At 43.1% G+C, this 20302-nt stretch overlaps 1 protein-coding gene across 3 annotated transcripts in view; it reads left to right on the forward strand.

Moving 5' to 3' along the window:
* Window positions 1–1065: 1065 nt before the first annotated feature.
* Window positions 1066–20302, forward strand: part of LOC138763981 (calcium-activated chloride channel regulator 1-like) — a 62655-nt gene continuing 43418 nt past the window's right edge. The window contains exons 1-3 of one of the 3 annotated variants that reach the window (XM_069939099.1): window positions 1066–1297; window positions 1432–1575; window positions 9397–9547. In XM_069939099.1, the coding sequence (XP_069795200.1) occupies window positions 1121–1297; window positions 1432–1575; window positions 9397–9547 (472 nt within the window). In that variant the 5' untranslated portion in view covers window positions 1066–1120. The remainder of the gene's footprint in view (window positions 1298–1431; window positions 1576–9396; window positions 9548–20302) is intronic. The other 2 variants (XM_069939097.1, XM_069939098.1) reach the window with 2 other exon arrangements.

A 20302-nucleotide genomic window follows, 5' to 3' on the forward strand; every position in this document is an offset into this window, starting at 1 on the left:
GTTGCTGAAGAGAAATGGATCGGAGGTCAAACCACAAGACCATAAGAGGATCTCTGAAGTCTCCCTCCCATCCATCGATGCGATCCATTGGGATCGTTGTCTGAAGAGTGCAAGTAAAATCTTTGAGGACCCCCTTCCATCCTTCACACAGCATCTTTCAGCTCCTTCTGTTGGAAGGTGACCCATAAACTATGAGTCTTAGGGGGACCCTCGACAAAAAAAGGTTGAGAATGGCTGCTCTACATGGTGTAACAATGCTCAGGCTTGAGTGGATTTGTGCAGTATACAAAAGCTACAAATGGAATAAAATGAAAACCTTGTTAACTGTGCTCAATTATATAATTAATTTCTTTAATGCCCTTTTAACCTTTCCTAAATACGAGATTGTTGTGCCTACTGGTGATTTCAGGATGGCCAATTTACACTTGTTTGATTTTCCTCCTCATTGTTTGCTTAGATTTGCTGCCTTCTGATCCATGGAAACTATTCTATAATCCATGCATCATTAAATCCACGGTTGCAGCTTCCCAGATTCCATTAATATCCCCAACAATATTTAACTTTCCAATATTACTGAGAGGTTTTCTCTTCCATAAAGGAGACACAAAATGTTTGCTTTGTCTCCCTGCCCATTCCTTATCCCTCTTTATTTCTTTAATATAATATTACCCATATCAATTTGTAACGAGGCCATTTTCTCTTTTCTCCATCATTTTGCTTTTGACAAACTACAGTCTGTTTTCATTTTTTCTCCCTCGATTACTCTTATTTCTTACCAATCTTTTTTTAGCTCTATTTTTGTGAATTTTGATACAGTTTATTCCCAACCCTTTTTTTTTAAAGCAACACCAGAAGTATAATTTTTGTTGTTTCTGATTGAACTAAATCACATTACAACTCCACATTAAATGTCTCTTTTCAGATTTGTGTATCAATGGCCTTGCAAATGTCTGAAAGGGGAAATGTACTGTAATTATAATAATTAATATAAGAACAGGCTGGAATTTCCAACCTCGATTGCCAGCAGAAGTGCACACTCTTTACAATTCACTCCCAGGTTGTCTGTGTGTCACTAGGCAAACTTCTTCTTGCATTATAAGAAGCATTCTTAAGTCGAGAAATGCTCAGTGCAGTGAAGATGTTTGACAGAATCCCAGGTCTCCTGTTCCAGTGCATCCTGAATGTTTGTGTTCTAAACTGTTCTGGAGTTACAGTGGTTAACAATGGGTATCGAAACATCGTTATTGCGATAAATCCTAGAATCCAACATAACGCCAAGCTGATTGAAAACATTAAGGTAAGTGATGTCTTGAATGATTTTACTTGCATTGTGTTTTGGTGTTTTGAGGTGAGGATTTGAGAGCCAGAATTTCTTCCCCCTCCTCCCCTTCCAGGTGACTAAAAGGCATTAATGCTGAGTTTGCTTTGCAGGAAATGGTGACTGAAGCTTCGTCCTACCTCTACCAAGCGACAAAACATCAACTTTACTTTGCAGATGTAAAAATTCTCCTGCCTGCTTCCTGGCCATGGAATTGGACCCAAGTTCAGAGACCAACTACTCAATCATTTGAGAAGGTAAGAAAGAGTGGGTTGGGGAAACTAAAACGATTGACTGTAGCTTTCCATCCCTGGAATGTCTCTGCAAAGACCTGGTTGTCTACTTTGTGCTGGAGCAGGAGAAACTCTAAGGACAGAGCTAACATTTCTAAAGACTCTTATGTTTATTGTATGATCTCTATCTGTTTTTCTTTGTCTTTAACATAGGTAATTTATTCAGTAATGATAAAAAATCATATTAATACACAATGTGACGGTACTTCAGAGGCACAGTGTTTGCAAGTTCAAAAAATAACATAGTCAGAACTATCCAGAATGCACTCGGGCCAATGTGGTGCCCATCGAAATCGACATCGTACCCGTGGACACCCGTGCTCCTTCTCCAGGAACACTCAGCCACGAACGTAACCCCAGAAAATTGGCAGGCAGTCAGCCTGGGAATATCCTTCTGTTTTTTTTCCTTTTACAAAGGTAGTTTATTCAGTGATTACAAGAAGCTACATTAATACATGACAGTATTTCAATTACATATTATTTTCACATTCAAATTACAACATGGTTCTCACCATCCAGAACACACTCAAGCCTTTGGGCAGGCAGTCAGCCTGAGAATCTCTATCTGTTAACAATCTCTCACAGGGAGCCATGGAAGTGCCCCATTCACAATAAAAAGTGCAACTTGCACTTGGAAATGAACAACTATGTTATTGGAGCCATTCAGAAGACAAATTCCAGAACTTTCCCTGGGGCCTCAGATATTGAAGTTGCTTTTTCCAGGAAGTAATTTCTCAATGGCTTTGAAGCAAAAACAAAACTGCTGGAAGAATCTGCCAGTCGATATGAGGAAGGGTCAAACCCTTCCAGTACTTCTCAGTTCAAGAACAGTTTCTTTCCAACAGCCATCAGGCTCTTGAACCTTCCCTTGTTACTACCAGCACAAAATGAGTGTCTGCACTTTGCTTTGCACCAAGATTACTGTGAATATTTATGATCTGTCTACTTTATGTATCTATACAAATTGAATTAAGTTCATTATTAAAGTGTTTCTGACAAATCCATGTTTGACTGCAAAATGTAAGAATGTACATTTCACAATGTGACAACAAACATTAAATGGAGTTGGCCCTTTATCCTGCAGCAGTGTTTCCCAATCTAGGATCTGTAGGTTTAGTGGAAGAAATGGTTAGTAATAATTATAACTAATAATAATTGTTTTTATTTAAATTACTTTTGACCTGTGTCTTGTTAGGTCTGCTTTGTTCATGAATGAGTGAGACAAACACCAGACTGAGTCGAAATCAGGGTTCTTTGTTCTTTATTACCGGATTGTAACACTTGCGACTAACAATGTTAGTCGGAGAATGCATTCTGCCGTTATCAGCAAAATGGTGATTTTTTATACCCTTGGATACATGCTTAGAACATTATCATATCATTACTTGTCCAATGACTAAAACTGTTGCTATCCTTTCCCTGCTAGCTTCCTGCCTCTCAATCCATCAATGTCTCTCTTATCTTGTAAGTACAAGGATGCATTCACATCTTGTTACAGCCCTGTACAGGGTAACTCCTTACACATTCCCATCTCATGATGTTTTACCTAACAGTCTTTAAATCTCTGTGTTTCTGCAATGGCAGAAAACATTTACCTTGACCCCAACAAAACAAAATGGCATCCTGAGGCCTGACGTTAGCAGCACAGATGGACCATTTTCAATCAATGAGACTCCGATATCTTTTAGTGCGAAGCTGGCCACATTTTCAAAATTTCAACTGCAAGTTATTGCACGTGTGCAGTACAGCAGAAAAGGCTTTTACTGACTCTCTGTGGTTTTTCAGTTCCCCACTCCTTCCCTCTCACTCACTTGCTTGCTCCCTCCCTCCTCACTCATTTGCTCCCTCCCTCCCTACCTCTCCCCATCGCTCACTTGCTCGTTCCCTCCCTCCATCCCTCCCTCTCACTGAGACTGATGATGGAGTTAGTGTGAGCACCGGAATGGTGATGGTTGGAACTGGGACCTGCGTCAATAAAGGTGTCGGGGTCTACAGTTTGCAGTCAGAGTCACTGGCGGAGGTGACGGGAGCTCCAGCACTTGGCCAGTGGGGATGGGGGTTAACAATGGAGGTGTCGAAAGCTCAGGCCTGTGGGCATCACGGGTCAGAATGCAAATCCATGTTCGGAGGCCTCAGAAGCTCCACCTGTGGGCAGCCAGGGCCAAGGCGGATACTTACCTCAGAGGCATTGGGAGATCCGGCCTGTGGGTGGCTGGGAATGGATTGGAAACCTGCTTCTGGAAGGTCATTATTTGGGGTCTGCGAGGTCATTGATATTTGTATTTGCAATTTGGTTAATATTCAGTTGAAACAAAATAATCAAATACTGAAAAATGGGATTTTTCAAGCACTGCCTCAGATTGTTTACTTTTTAAGAAAAATAATTTAAATTAGACTCAACCATGCTCGAACCAGAAGTTGACACCATTCTGGTTGACTTCTGGTTCGTAACTACGGGGTTCTGCGATTTCCAAGTGCTCCCCAAAAAGGTGCTGTGAGCTAAAATGTTTGGAAAGCCCTGACCTAGAGCACTTTGAGTGGGAGCAGAACATTGGACATTGGACAGGACAGAGAAGGGAGGTGAAATGAGATACAAAGGGCATCGATGACTGTGGTACTTGCAGGAGTTAGAACCGGTCCAGCAGGGTAAATGAGAGATTGGTTACATTCTTTATATGATTGAAAGTTTGCTCAAGGAATCATGATTGTTGAAAGAGTGAAGCCTGGCCACACAGGGGATATGGGGAGGTGGAGGAACAAGTGTCAGGGAGTAGAGTGGAGAAGAAAGGTGATGTTCAGATTTGAGATTTATTTTTGGAGTGCATCCCTGACATCGTGTACAGCCCTGAGATTCTTTTTTTCCTGCGGGTGAGGCAGAATTGCTACATTTTGGTAGGGGCAAAAAAGAGCTGACTCAACGTACACATATAAACAAACAAAGAAATGTAAACAAACTGACTGTGCAACTCTGAAAAAAATAAACATCAATAAAGTGCAAAAGTAAGAGTTCTTAAACTGTTTGTTGTTGTGGAGTCTGTGAGGAGCAGCTGGTCCTTATGGTGCAAGCCTCATGGTACCTCTGCCCTGATGGTAGCAGAGAGAACAGAGAGGGTGCTGGGTAGTGGGGGATCCTTGATGATTGCTGCTGCTGTCTGACAGTGGCATTCCCTGTATATGTTCTTGATAGTGGGGAGGGTTTTGCCTGTAATGTCCTGTCCTGTGTCCATCACCTTTTACAGGGCTTTATGCTCAGTGGTATTGCTGTCCTCATACCAGACCGTGATGTAGCTGGTCAGCACCATTTCCACAATGGTGGAAATTTGCTTCGATTTCTGATGTCATAGCAAATCTCCGTAAACTCATGAGTCAGTCGAGGCTCTTCATGATGCCATTTGTATGTTGGGTCCAAGAAGGTTCCTCTGAGATGTGACCCTGGACCTTCAGGTAGTTTCGTCCTCAGTTCTATGACTTTTTTTTTTCATACTATGAACCATTCTGACCAAAATACACACAAACATTTCCCTCTTGAATATACACAGTGTCATTTTCTCCCTTTTTCCCCCCACCTCCTTTCCCTCCCTCCTTCATCCCCCCTCCCCACCCATTCAACGTTCACCATATATGATACATTAAACCCATTAAACAATGTCGTCACACAATGAAAATAAACAAGAAAATTGTGTCATCTACTTTTACACACTGGGTCAGTTGACTTCATCTTCTTCTCCTTCTGTCATTTTAGGGGGTGGAGGTCCGTGGTAGGACTTCTCTATTGTGTTCCATGTACAGTTCCCAAATTTGTTCGAATACTGTGATGTTATTTCTTAAATTATATGTTATTTTTTCGAATGGAATACATTTATTCATTTCTATGTACCATTGCTGTATTCTTAGGCTATCATCTGATTTCCAGGTTGACATAATACATTTTTTTGCTACAGCTAAGGCTATCATAATAAATCATTTTTGTGCTTCATCCAAATCGAGGCCTAGTTCTTTACTTCTTATATTACTTAGAAGAAAGATCTCTGGGTTTTTTGGTATGTTGCTTTTTGTGATTTTATTTAATACCCGATTTAGATCTTCCCAAAATTTTTCCACTTTCTCACATGCCCAAATTGCATGTACTGTTGTTCCCGTTTCCTTCTTATAGCGAAAACATCTATCTGATACTGTTGGGTCGCATTTATTTAACTTTTGGGGCGTGATATATAGCCTGTGTAACCAATTATATTGTATCATGTGTAACCTCGTGTTTATTGTATTTCTCATAGTTCCGGAGCATAGCTTTTCCAATGTTTCATTCTTTATCTTTATGTTTAGATCTTGTTCCCACTTTTGTTTGGGTTTACAGTTTATTTCCTCATTCTCTTTCTCTTGCAGTTTGATGTACATGTTTGTTATAAATTTTTAAATTATCATTGTGTCTGTAATCACATATTCAAAATTGCTTCCTTCTGGTAACCTCAGCCTGCTTCCCAATTTGTCCTTCAAGTAGGTTTTCAGTTCGTGGAATGCAAACATTGTACCGTGAGTTATACCATATTTGCACTTTATTTGTTCAAAAGATAATAATTTATTTCCCGAAAAACAATTTTCTATTCTTTTGATCCCTTTTCTCTCCCATTCTCTAAAGGAAAGGTTATCTATTGTGAAGGGGATTAGTTGATTTTGCGTCAATATTAATTTTGGTAGTTGATAATTTGTTTTTTCCTTTCTATGTGAATCTTTTTCCATATGTTGAGAAGATGATGCAGTACTGGTGAATTCCCATGTTGCACCAGTTTTTCATCCCACTTATATAGTATATCTTCAGGTACCTTCTCCCCTATTTTATCTAGCTCTAATCTGGTCCAATCTGATTTTTCCCTTGTTTGATAAAAATCTGATAGGTATCTTAATTGTGCTGCTCTGTAATAATTCTTAAAGTTTGGTAGCTGTAAGCCCCCTTGTGTGTACCATTCTGTTAATTTATCTAGTGCTATCCTCGGTTCCCCCCTTTCCATAAGAATTTCCTTATTATTTTCTTTAGCTCCTTGAAGAATTTCTCTGTTAGGTGCATTGGTAAAGATTGGAATAGGTATTGTATCCTTGGGAAGATAATCATTTAATGGAATTTACCCTTCCTATCAGTGTTAGTGGTAAATCTTTCCAATGTTCTAAGTCATCTTGTAATTTCTTCATTAATGGCTGATAATTTAATTTGTATAGATAGCCTAGATTATTATTTAGTTGAATACCTAGGTATCGGATTGCTTGTTTTTGCCATTTAAATGGTGATTCTTTCTTAAACTTTGTGAAATCTGCATTATTCATTGGCATTGCTTCACTTTTATTTCCATTGATCTTGTACCCCGATACTTCTCCAGATTCCTTCAATTTCTTATGTAATTCTTTTATTGATAATTCTGGTTCTGTTAAGTATACTATGATGTCATCTGCAAATAGTCTGATTTTATATTCCTTCTCTTTTATTTTTATCCCTTTTATTTTATTTTCTGTTCTTATCAGTTCTGCCAAGGGTTCTATAGCTAACGCGAACAGTGAGGGAGATAGTGGACATTCCTGCCTAGTTGACCTGCTTAATTTAAATTGGTTTGATATATATCCATTTACTCTCACCTTTGCCAATAGTCCCTTATATAATGCTTCAATCCAATTAATATATTTCTCTGGTAGGTTGAACCTCTGTAGTACTTTGAATAAATACTCTGTCAAAGGCTTTCTCTGCATCTAAGGCCACCGCCATTGTTGGCGTCTTGTTTCCTTGTATTTCATGGATTAAGTAAATGAACTTACAGATATTGTCTGTTGTTCATCTTTTCTTAATAAATCCAGTTTGATCTAGATTTACTACTTTTGGTACACAGTCGTCCAATTTGTTTGCTAATAGTTTAGCTATCTTATAATCTGTGTTGAGTAGAGATATTGGTCTATACGATGCTGGTGTTAGTGGATCTTTCCCCATCTTTGGCATTACTGTAATTATTACTGTTTTGCATGAATCTGCGATGTTTTCTGTTTCTTCAATCTGGTTCATTACTTCCAGGAGAGGAGGAATTAATAAGTCTTTAAATGTTTTATAGAATTCTATTGGAAGTCCATCCTCTCCCGGTGTTTTATTGTTCGGTAATTTTTTAAATATATCCTGTATTTCCTCTATTTCAAATGATTTTATTAATTTGTTCTGCTCCTAGAGCTAATTTTAGCTAGAAACTCATTTATTTTGTCTTGTTTCCCTTCGTTCTCAGTTCGGTATAATTGCTCGTAGAATTCCTTAAAGTTTTCATTGATTTCAGTAGGGTTATATGTAATTTGTTTGTCCTTTTTCCTTGATGCCAATACCATTCTTTTAGTTTCTTCTGTTTTAAGATGCCAAGCTAGTATTTAGGGCTTTTTTTCTCCTAGCTCATAATACTTCTGTTTTGTCTTCATTATGTTCTTCTCCACCTTGTACGTTTGTAATGTTTCGTATTTTATTTTTTTGTCAGCCAATTCTCTTCTTTTTGTTTAATCTTCCCTTGTTGCTAATTCTTTTTCTGTACTTGCTATTTCCCTTTCCAGCTGTTCTATTTCCCGATTGTAGTCCTTCGTCATCTTCGTTACATAACTTATTATCTGCCCTCTGATAAACGCTTTCATTGCATCCCATAGTATAAATTTATCTTTCACTGAATCTGTATTTATTTCAAAGTACATTTTAATTTGTCGCTCAAGAATTCTCTAAAATCCTGTCTTTTAAGTAGCATGGAGTTTAATCTCCATCTATATGTTCTCAGTGGGATGTCCTCCAGCTCTATTGCTAATAACAGGGGTGAGTGATCAGATAACAATCTAGCTTTATATTCCGTGTTTCTAACTCTCCCTTGGATGTGGGCTGACAACAAGAACAGGTCTATCCTTGAGTATGTTTTATGTCTGCCCGAATAATAGTAGTATTCCTTCTCCTTTGGATGTTGTCTCCTTCATATATCCAAAAGTTGCATTTCCTGCATCGATTTAACCATAAATTTGGTTACTTTGTTCTGCTAGTCTTGCCCAGTTTTGTCCATCTTTGAGTCCAAATTAAGGTTAAAGTCCCCTCCTATCAGTATATTCCCCTGCATATCTGCAATCTTCAAAAAGATATCTTGCATAAATTTTTGATCCTCTTCATTCGGTGCATATACATTGAGCAAATTCCAAAATTCTGAATATATCTGACACTTTATCATTACATACCTCCCTACTGGATTTATTATTTCCTCCTCTATTTTGAATGGTACATTTTTATTGATTAATATAGCTACACCTCTAGCTTTTGAATTATATGATGCTGCCCTTACGTGTCCTACCCAGTCTCTCCCTAATTTATTATGTTCCACTTCAGTTAGATGTGTTTCTTGCACGAATGCTATATCAATTTTTTCTTTCTTCAGTAAATTTAACAGCGTCTTCCTTTTGATTTGGTTATGTATTTCGTTAATATTTATAGTCATATAGTTCAACATGGCCATTTCATACTTTGTTTATCTCTCATTTCCACTTCCTCATCACCACCTTTCCCCCTTATCCATTTCTGCTTTCTTTTTTTGAATGTACTGTAAGACAACACTTGTAAAACATAAAATACTTCCACTATTCACTCATCTAAAATTCCCTTAATCCCAAATGTCCTCCCATCACTGAGTTGCCCCTTGACCCTTGTCCTCAGTTCTCAGACTTGAATCATTTAGTGTGCTGTATGTGACGGCCCTTTCAGTGGTGCCATGTGCATGGATTTTCACTTGCGATTTACTTTCATAGGCAAATGTGATCATTGCTGAATCGTACCTTAAGCATGGAGATGTCCCGTACACGCTGCAGTTTGGTGGATGTGGGGAGAAAGGCCGGTACATTCATTTCACCCCCAACTTCATCCTCAATGATGAAATGACCTCAATTTACTGTCCAAAAGGTAAGTTGCTTGAAATAACCTTGTACTGGTGTGGCATGGGTAACAAAATATTTAAGGGAGACAGGAACAAATGGAGGCTCTTCAGACTATCAGGGATTCCTCGTTAAATTTACTTAAGAAACAAATTTTGGCAAAGCAGACAAGTTAAGGGTTATTAGATCAGGCGGGTAGGGGGAGCTGAATACTCGGCCAGATCAGCTGAGATCATAGTGAATGGCAGAGCAGGCTGACGGGCCAGATGGCTGACTGCAGCAATATATAAATGCGCTGGAGAAACTCAGCAGGTCACTTTTTAAATTTTTTTAAATTTAGAGACACAGCAAGGTAACAGGCCCTTTCGGCCCCGAGCCCGTGCCGCCCAATTAAACCCATTTGATTTACACCCCCGGTACATTTTGAACAGTGGGAGGAAACTGGAGCACCCAGAGGAAACCCACGCAGACACAGGGAGAATGTACCAATTGCTTACAGACAGTCGGGATTCAAACTCCGGTCTCGATGGCTGATCTGTAAAGGTGTTGCACTGACTGCTACACTAACCCTGCTGTCCTTTATTTCTTATGAATGCTATGTGACCTGCTGAGTTTCTCCAGCCTGTTTGCGTACAACACTCGGCCCCAGCTTCTGCAGACTTTCTTGTTGAACTCCATTCAATCATGATTGCTGTTCTTTATCCTCATTCCATTCATCAAATTTGGGCTAACTTCCAGTAAAGCTTCTGCTTCCAAAACTCCATTGTTAAGTACATTCAGAAGAAACTCCCAAATCTGACCCTTAATTCAGTACAGTAGTATAGTCCAGTAAATGGAGGCTACACGTCGTCCAAGACCAATGTTCTAGAAAGGAGCAAATTGTATTAGGTGTTGTGTAGAGGGTCAGTCGTTCACTAGAAAATCAAGTAAAATTCAGATAACATCATGTTTCTTTGGCTTGGCTTCGCGGACGAAGATTTATGGAGGGGGTAAAAAGTCCACGTCAGCTGCAGGCTCGTTTGTGGCTGACAAGTCCGATGCGGGACAGGCAGACACGATTGCAGCGGTTGCAGGGGAAAATTGGTTGGTTGGGGTTGGGTGTTGGGTTTTTCCTCCTTTGCCTTTTGTCAGTGAGGTGGGCTCTGCGGTCTTCTTCAAAGGAGGTTGCTGCCCGCCAAACTGTGAGGCGCCAAGATGCACGGTTTGAGGCGATATCAGCCCACTGGCGGTGGTCAATGTGGCAGGCACCAAGAGATTTCTTTAGGCAGTCCTTGTACCTTTTCTTTGGTGCACCTCTGTCATGGTGGCCAGTGGAGAGCTCGCCATATAACACGATCTTGGGAAGGAGATGGTCCTCCATTCTGGAGACGTGACCCATCCAGCGCAGCTGGATCTTCAGCAGCGTGGACTCGATGCTGTCGACCTCTGCCATCTCGAGTACTTCGACGTTAGGGATGTAAGCGCTCCAATGGATGTTGAGGATGGAGCGGAGACAACGCTGGTGGAAGCGTTCTAGGAGCCGTAGATGGTGCCGGTAGAGGACCCATGATTCGGAGCCGAACAGGAGTGTGGGTATGACAACGGCTCTGTATACGCTTATCTTTGTGAGGTTTTTCAGTTGGTTGTTTTTCCAGACTCTTTTGTGTAGTCTTCCAAAGGCGCTATTTGCCTTGGCGAGTCTGTTGTCTATCTCATTGTCGATCCTTGCATCTGATGAAATGGTGCAGCCGAGATAGGTAAACTGGTTGACCGTTTTGAGTTTTGTGTGCCCGATGGAGATGTGGGGGGGCTGGTAATCATGGTGGGGAGCTGGCTGATGGAGGACCAACATCATGTTTATAATGTCAGGAAATGACAGAAAGTTAAATAACAGAAGAAGAGACTGGTGTTTTCCAAACTTTTTCTTTCCACTCACATACCACTTTAAGTATTCCCTATGCTCTGTGATTATGAAGGGATTGCTTAAGGTGGTATGTGAGGAGAAAGAAAAAGTTTGAAAACCACTGTTTCAATCGGACCATATTGACTTGTTATCTGCACGATTTCCGAACTCCAAAGGAAAAGGGCCAATGAAATTTTTCTCAGGTAAAATATTTCAGTAACAAGTGGGTCTAGAGCAGTGATTCTCAACCTTCCCTTTGCATTCAGGAATCAGGAAAAACAAGGTCAAATTAAAGGTAAGAAGAGAAGAGGAGGGAGGAAAGGGAAGGTAAGGAGCATTGTTAACAGGGAAGAGAGAATAGGTGGATACAGGTGGGATGGTAGAAGAGAAAGAAGTGGAGAGTTGATGGGGAGAAGGTGATGGCCATTCTCAACAGGGGCCACAGCACATTGAAGGAAAAGACTTATTTTTGTTTCACCTCAGTAGCATAAAATATTGTTTATTTTTTTTATGTCATCGGTAGGAGAGAATTACAGAAGAAACCAAAACTTGACTCCTTCACATGGGGTTGGGGGGAGGGCTTAAACTTTGAGCATGGTCGTAGGGGGCCTTCGCCAAAAAAAAAAAAGGTTGCGAGTAGCTGGATTAGAGAAAAGGAATATGGAAACATGTGATGCTCTCTATTTTAGCAAAAATTGAACAGTGAGTGTGTGGTGTTCAGAGAAACCTCAGTGTCCTTGAATATAATTCACTGAATGTTACCATGCAGCTATGTACAACAAACGTTTGGGAAGGTGACAGCATGTGGACCTTTATCATAAGGAGATCTGACTGCAAGAGAAGAAAGACCATTTTTCAAAATATATAGGAGCCCAGTGAGATTGTATCTGAAATATTGGAACACAGAACATTACAGCACAGTACAGTACAGGACCCTCGGCCCACCATGTTGTGCTGATCTATATAAACCAACTCAACAAACTAAATCTTCCCTACCTCATTCCCTCTGTTTTTCTTTAATCCGTGTGCCTGTCTTTTAAATATCCCTGTTACACCGGCCTCCACCACCACCCCAGGCGACATATTCCAGGCACCCACAGCTTTTCTGTGTAAAAAGCTTACCCCTGACATCTCCCCTAAACGTTCCTCCCCTCACTTTGTACAGATGTCCTCTGGTGTTTGCTGTGCTAGCCCGGTAGAAAAGGCCTCTTAAAATTTTGTACTCCTTTATTGTCACCTCTCTATCTTCTTCCTTCCAAAGAATAAAAACCCCAAGCTCTGCTGACCTTGCCTTACAAGACATATTTTCCAATCCAGGCAATATACTGGTAAATTTCTCTGTGCAGCCTCTCCATAAGCTTCCATTACCTCCTGCAATAAGGTGATCGGAACTGAACACAGTATTCCAGGTGTGGTCCAACCAGTCCTATAGAGTGGCAACATTACCCCTTGACTCTTGAACTCAATCCCCTGACTAATGAAGGCCAGCACACCATAAGCCTTCTTAACTACCCTATCAATCTGTGATGTTTCTTCTATTGCAAAAAAAGAAGCTTGAGTTCTTTTAAAACAACTCTATTTATTAGCTAAGATGCACACGGAGAAGACCTCGTGGAGGAATCCATTTTGAATGTACCCAAGGTGCAACAGCTCATCTCCCAACTCCCTCTAGTGTTCAGGATTAGCACTAGCACTCAATCAGTACACAATTGGTATGGTAACCTTGAGAGATCTATGGATTTGGAGCCCAAGGTCCCTTTGTTCTTCCGTACTAAGTATCCCACCATTAATCATGTATTCTGCCTTCAAGTTTGACCTTCCAAAATGTATCATTTCACATTTACCAGAAATGAACTCCAACTGTTAATTTCTGCCCATCTCTGCATCCTGTCTATATCCAAATACAAACACAATCCTGGATAAACTTAGCAGGTCAAGTAGTGTATTTATGTAGCAAAGGTAATGTTACATGACCAACATTTCAGGCTTGAGTACTTGCCTACATTTTTTCAAGCCTTGATGAAGGGCTCAAGCCCAACACGTGGGTTATGTAACTATCTTTGCCATATAAAGTACACTGTTTGATCTGCTGAGTTTCTCCAGCTTGTGGTTTTATTTCAATCACAGTCTCTGCAGACTTTCATGTTTCACTTCCTGTCCGTATCTCAAGGTAATCTATGACACACTATCCAGAACACTTCCAACCTTTGGGTCTTTTGCAAACTTACTAACCCATCCCTCCACTTTTTCATCAAAGTCATTTATAAAAATCACAAAGAGCAGGGGTCCCACATCAGATTCCTGTGGAATTCCACTGACTCCCGGCAGAATACATTCCATCCACAAAAAACTACCCTCTGCTTTTTGTAGCCAAGCCAATTCTGAAATCCATTCAGCCAAGGCTCTATGCATCTCGTTCCTCAAAACTTTCTGAAATGATCTACCATGGGACACCTTGTCAAATGCCTTACTAAAATCCATATAGACCACATCTACCTCCCTAGCCTCATCAATTTATTTTGTTGCCTCCTCAAAAAACTCATTTCGTCTTGTGCCCATCACAAAGCCATATTCTTTCTTTCTTTGGCTTGGCTTCGCGGACGAAGATTTATGGAGGGGGTAAAAAAAGTCCACGTCAGCTGCAGGCTCGTTTGTGGCTGACCAGTCCGATGCGGGACAGGCAGACACGATTGCAGCGGTTGCAAGGGAAAATTGGTTGGTTGGGGTTGGGTGTTGGGTTTTTCCTCCTTTGCCTTTTGTCAGTGAGGTGGGCTCTGCGGTCTTCTTCAAAGGAGGCTGCTGCCTGCCAAACTGTGAGGCGCCAAGATGCACGGTTTGAGGCGTTATCAGCCCACTGGCGGTGATCAATGTGGCAGGCACCAAGAGATTTCTTTAGGCAGTCCTTGTACCTTTTCTTTGGTGCACCTCTGTCACGGTGGCCAGTGGAGAGCTCGCCATATAATACGATCTTGGGAAGGCGATGGTCCTCCAACTGGAGACGTGACCCATCCAGCGCAGCTGGATCTTCAGCAGCGTGGACTCGATGCTGTCGACCTCTGCCATCTCGAGTACCTCGACGTTAGGGGTGTGAGCGCTCCAATGGATGTTGAGGATGGAGCGGAGACAACGCTGGTGGAAGCGTTCTAGGAGCCGTAGATGGTGCCGGTAGAGGACCCATGATTCGGAGCCGAACAGGAGTGTGGGTATGACAACGGCTCTGTATACGCTTATCTTTGTGAGGTATTTCAGTTGGTTGTTTTTCCAGACTCTTTTGTGTAGTCTTCCAAAGGCGCTATTTGCCTTGGCGAGTCTGTTGTCTATCTCATTGTCGATCCTTGCATCTGATGAAATGGTGCAGCCGAGATAGGTAAACTGGTTGACCGTTTTGAGTTTTGTGTGCCCGATGGAGATGTGGGGGGGCTGGTAGTCATGGTGGGGAGCTGGCTGATGGAGGACCTCAGTTTTCTTCAGGCTGACTTCCAGGCCATATAACCATATAACAATTACAGCACGGAAACAGGCCAATTTAGCCCTTCTAGTCTGCACTGATCCAAGTACCCTCCTCTAATCCCATTTACCAGCACTCTGCCCATATCTCTCCATCCCCCTCCCATCCATATACTTATCCAACACTTTCTTAAATGATAAAATTGACCTGACTCCACCACCTTTCCTGGAAGCCCATTCCACACTGTAACCACTCTCTGAGTAAGGAAGTTCCCCCTCATGTTCCTCCTAAACCTTTGCCCATCAACTCAACCCATGACCTCTTGTATCCATCTCTCCTACTCTCAATGGGAAAAGCCTTTCCACATCAACTCTATCTATCCCTCTCATTATCTTAAACAACTCTATCAAATCCCCTCTCAGCCTTCTATGTTCCAAGGAATAAAGACCTAATTTGCTCAATCTTTCCTTGCATTCCAGATGCTGAAACCCAGGCAACATTTTTGTAAATCTTCTCTGCACTCTCTCTATCTTGTTAATATCCTTCCTATAAATCGGTGAACAGAACTGCACACAGTACTCTAAATTTGGCCTCACCAATGCCTTGTACAGTTTCATCATTACTTCCCAACTCCTATATTCTATGCACTGTTTTATATAGGCAAACATACTAAAGGCCTTCTTCACCACCCTATCCACATGCGCTCCTACCTTCAGGGAATAATGCACTGTTATTTCTAGATCTTTCTGCTCCACTGCATCCTTCAATGCTCTCCCATTTACCACATATGACTTGCTTTGATTATTCTTTCCAAATTGAAGCACCTCACACTTATCAGCATTAAACTCCATCTGCTATCTTTCTGCCCACTCCTCTAAGCAGTTTAAATCCCTCTACAATCTTTGAAAACCCTCTTCATCATCCACATTTCCCCCTATTTTAGTATAATCTGCATATTTATTAATCCAATTTACCACCCCATCCTCCAAATCATTACTATATATGACAAACAGCAATGGTCCCAATACCGAACCCTGAGAAGACGATACTTCTCTAAATGCTGGTAAATCATGTCCCTTAGAATCCTCTTCAATAGCTTGCCCATCACTAATGGAAGACCTTCTGGTCCATAATTCCCAGGATTCTCCCTATTTCCTTCTTTAAACAAGTCACCACATTTGCCATTCTCTAATCCTCCGATAACTCCCCTGTGGCCAAGGAGGACTCAAAGCCAATGCCCCAAATATCTTTTCCCTCCTTTCTCACAGCAACCTGGGGTATATATCATCCAGTCACAGGAAATTATCAATTCTAATACTTTGAAGAAGATCCAACACTTCCTCTTTCTCAACCTTAATAAGCTTCAGCACACACGCTGTTCAATTCTCACCTCACCTTGACCATAGTCCTTTTCTTTGGTCAAACTAAGAAGAAGCTGGAGAAACTCAGCAGGTCAAACAATGTCCTTTGATGAAGCAAAGGTAAGATGTGTCCTTTTGTTACCTTTGCCACATAAAGGCCACCGTTTGACCTGCTGAGTTTCTCCAGCTCTTTGTGCTTTTACTTCATTCACGGTGTCTACACATTTTTGTGATTTTTTTTTTCCCCTTTCCTTTTCATTGGTGAAGCAAATTATTCATTTAGGACCTTCCCAACCTCCTCCATCTCCAGGCAATATTGCCTCCTTTATCCTTAAGCACTCCTACCTTCAGTCTCATCAACCTTCTATAATTTACATAAGTGTCGAAGGCCTCTTTTGCAAACCAGGTTCCCTTTTCCTGCCTTTTCATAATTAGCCCTTCCCCAATTGAACACTTTACTATTTTGCCTGCTCTTATCTTTGCTCATTGCTATGCTAAATGTCACCAAAATGCTTCCCACCAAGAGGTCTGTCACTCACCCCAGTTAATTACCCACTAGTAAATCCAGTTCGCCCTCTCCTGTAGCCGGTTGGTCCACATACCACGTCAGGAATCTTTCTTGGACACGGGTGAAAAATTTAGCCCATTTATCCCTATTGCACTGAGGAGGTGCCAGTCAATATTTGGGAAGTCGAAGCCTCCCATAACAACAACCCATTCCAAAATGTGTTGACTCATCTTCCCCAGTCTCCCAGAGGTTATTTGGGGGCCAATAGAGCACTTCCAATACAGTGATTTCTCCCTGACTGTTTCTGACATGCTGTGTACAGTCCAGCTCTCCCAACATCATGTGGTAAAGGGAGCTTAACGAAGAACTAGTCACCTTTATTCCTGTGAAGGTGAGTTTGCTGTAAGCTGAGAGTTTGGACAGATTTAGCCTGTACTCTCAGGAGGTAAGAAAACAGAGAAGATGCCTTTGAAACCTCAAAAATCCTCTTGAATCCTCAGGGCGGCACCGTTAACAGAGTGGTTAACAGAACGTTCTTACAGCACCAGCGACTCGTGTTCGAATCCGGTACAGTCTGTAAGAATTTGTATATTCTCCCCATGACTGCGTGCTCCAGTTTCCTCCCACTGTTCAAAATGTTCCGGGTTGCTGGTCAATTAGGTGTAACTGGGCTCGTGGGCCAACAGGGCCTGTTACTGTGCTGTATGTCGAAATTTTAAAACTAGAGCTATGTACTGCTTAATATCCATTTGGGCAACGTCCGACCACATCCCTGGTCCTGCAATATTCAGAGACCGTGAGAAAGTCCACAACAATTTAGAAAAAGCAATGGCTAGCTATAGGAAATTGTATACTGTTTATCCAAACTGATCCAACTGCCCCGCTCCCTGCCCTTAGCCCTATATTAGTCCCAATTAATATCACTGCCCTGCTCTCACCCCAAAGCCCCGTGTCAGTCCACTCACTGATCCACCTGCCCTGCCCTCACTCCACAGCCAAGGGTCAGTCCCTACACTGATCCCACTGCTACGCTCTCACCTCACACCCCCTGGGTGGTCTCCACACTGATCCCACTGCCCCACTCTCTCCCCACAGCAGCATGTCAGTCCCCACACTGATCCCACTGCCCCGCTCTCTCCCCACAGCCCCATGTAAGACCCTACACTGATCCCACTGCCCAACTCTCTCCCTACAGCCCTATGTCGGTGTCCACACTGATCCCACACCCCTGTGTCAGTCCCCACACTGATCCCACTGCCCCGCTCTCTCCCCACAGCCCCGTGTAAGACCCTACACTGATTCCACTGCCTCACTCTTACCCCACAGCCCCGTGTCAGTCCCCATACTGATCCCACTGCCCAACTCTCTCTCTACAGCCCTGTGTCGGTGTCCACACTGATCCCACACCCCTGTGTCAGTCCCCACACTGATCCCACTGCCCCACTCTCTCCCCACAGCCCTGTAACAGTCCCAATTAATATCACTGACCTGCTCTCACCCCACAGCCCTGTATCAGTCCACACACTGATCCCACTGCCCTGCTCTCTCCCCACAACTCCGTGTCCATGCCCCCACTGATCCACCTGTTTCCCTACAGCCCTGTATTGGTCCTTACACTGATCCTTACAGCTCTTTGTTCATCACCATATTGATCCCACTACTCCAGTCTGCCCACAGCCCTGTGTCAGTCCCTATACCCTTATCCCACTGCCCTGTTCTCTCCATACAGCCTTGTATTGGTCCCCACGCTGATTCCACTGCCCTATTCTCTCCATACAGCCCTGTATTGGTCCCCACGCTGATTCCACAGCCCAGCTCTCTCCCTACAGCCCTGTGTCAGTTGCGACACTAATCCACCTGCCCCACTGTTTCCCCACATCCGTGTATCGGTCCTCGCACTGATCCCACTGCCCTGCTCTCTCCTTACAGCTCTGTGTTGGTCCCCACATTGATCCCACTGCTCCACTCTCTCCCCACAGCCCCGTGTCAGTCTCCACAGTGATCCCACTGCCCCACTCTCTCCCCACAACCCTGTGTCAGTCCCCATACTGATCCCACTGCCCTGTTCTCACCCCACAATTCCCTGTCAGTCCCCATACTGATCCCACTCCCCCGCTCTCACCCCAAAGCCCCGTGTCAGTCCCCATACTGATCCCACTGCCCCATTCTCACCCCACAGCCCCGTGTCAGTCCTTACCCTGATCCCACTGCCCCATTCTCACCCCACAGCCCCATGTCAGTCCTCATACTGATCCCACTGCCCCGCTCTCACCCCACAGCCCAGTGTCAGTCCCCATACTGATCCCACTGCCCCACTCTCTCCCCACAGCCGCGTGTCAGTCCCCTCACTGATCCTACTGCCCCGGTCTCACCCCACAGCCCTGTATCAGTCCCCACACTGATCACACTTTCCCGCTCTCACCCCACAGCCCTGTGTCAGTCCCCACTCTGATCCCACTGCCCCGTTCTCTCCCTACAGCCCCGTGTCAGTCCCCCCACTGATCCACCTGCCTCACTGTTTCTCCACAGCCCAGTATTGGTCCTCACACTTATCCTTACAGCTCTTTGTTGGTCCCCACATTGATCCCACTGCTCCAGTCTCTGCCCACAGCCCTGTATCAGTCCCCACACTGATCACACTTTCCCGCTCTCACCCCACAGCCCTATGTCAGTCCCCACTCTGATCCCACTGCCCCGTTCTCTCCCTATAGCCCCGTGTCAGTCCCCCCACTGATCCACCTGCCTCACTGTTTCCCGACAGCCCAGTATTGGTCCTCACACTTATCCTTACAGCTCTTTGTTGGTCCCCACATTGATCCCACTGCTCCAGTCTCTGCCCACAGCCCTGTATCAGTCCCCACACTGATCCCACGGCCCCGCACTCTCTAGGCAGCCCTCTATTGGTCCCCACGCTGATTCCACTGCCCAACTCTCTTCCTCCAGCCCCATGTCTGTTGCGACACTAATCCACCTGCCCCACTGTTTCTCCATAGCCCTGTATCGGTCCTCACACTGATCCCACTGCCCTGCTCTCTCCTTGCAGTTCTGTGTTGGTACCCACATTGATCCCACTGCTCCACTCTCTGCCCACACCCCTGTGTCAGTCCCCACACTGATCCAATTTACAAATAAAAAGTTTACAGGTACACTACAATATCCCACATAGCTTTGCTATGTATATAATATGGTATTTTTACAACGACCACATCACATAATGCCCATTTTCACAGAATGTATAGTGGAGGTTAAGCGGAGCCTACCTGGTAAATTAAATTAAATTTTTTTAATATTTGAAACATTTAAAATTAAAACATTTTATTTGACAATCTTGACTGGTCACATGGAGAGGATGATATTTCCCCTGGATGGGGCATCTTGACTCAAAATAAGGAATTGGCCATTGAGAACAATGAATGTGAACAGTCCAGCGTAGGAACAGGCCCTTGGGTCACAAGGCCTACGCCAACCATTATGCCAAAATAGTTAAACCCTTCCATCTGAGCATGGTCCATTTTCCATGATCCATACAAGACTTGAGAATGTGCTCCTCCCAATGGAGGCGATTAACAGAAGAAATGTCTTTT

Source organism: Narcine bancroftii, chromosome 5 (assembly GCF_036971445.1).
Source record: "Narcine bancroftii isolate sNarBan1 chromosome 5, sNarBan1.hap1, whole genome shotgun sequence".
NCBI classification, from domain to species: Eukaryota; Metazoa; Chordata; class Chondrichthyes; order Torpediniformes; family Narcinidae; genus Narcine; species Narcine bancroftii.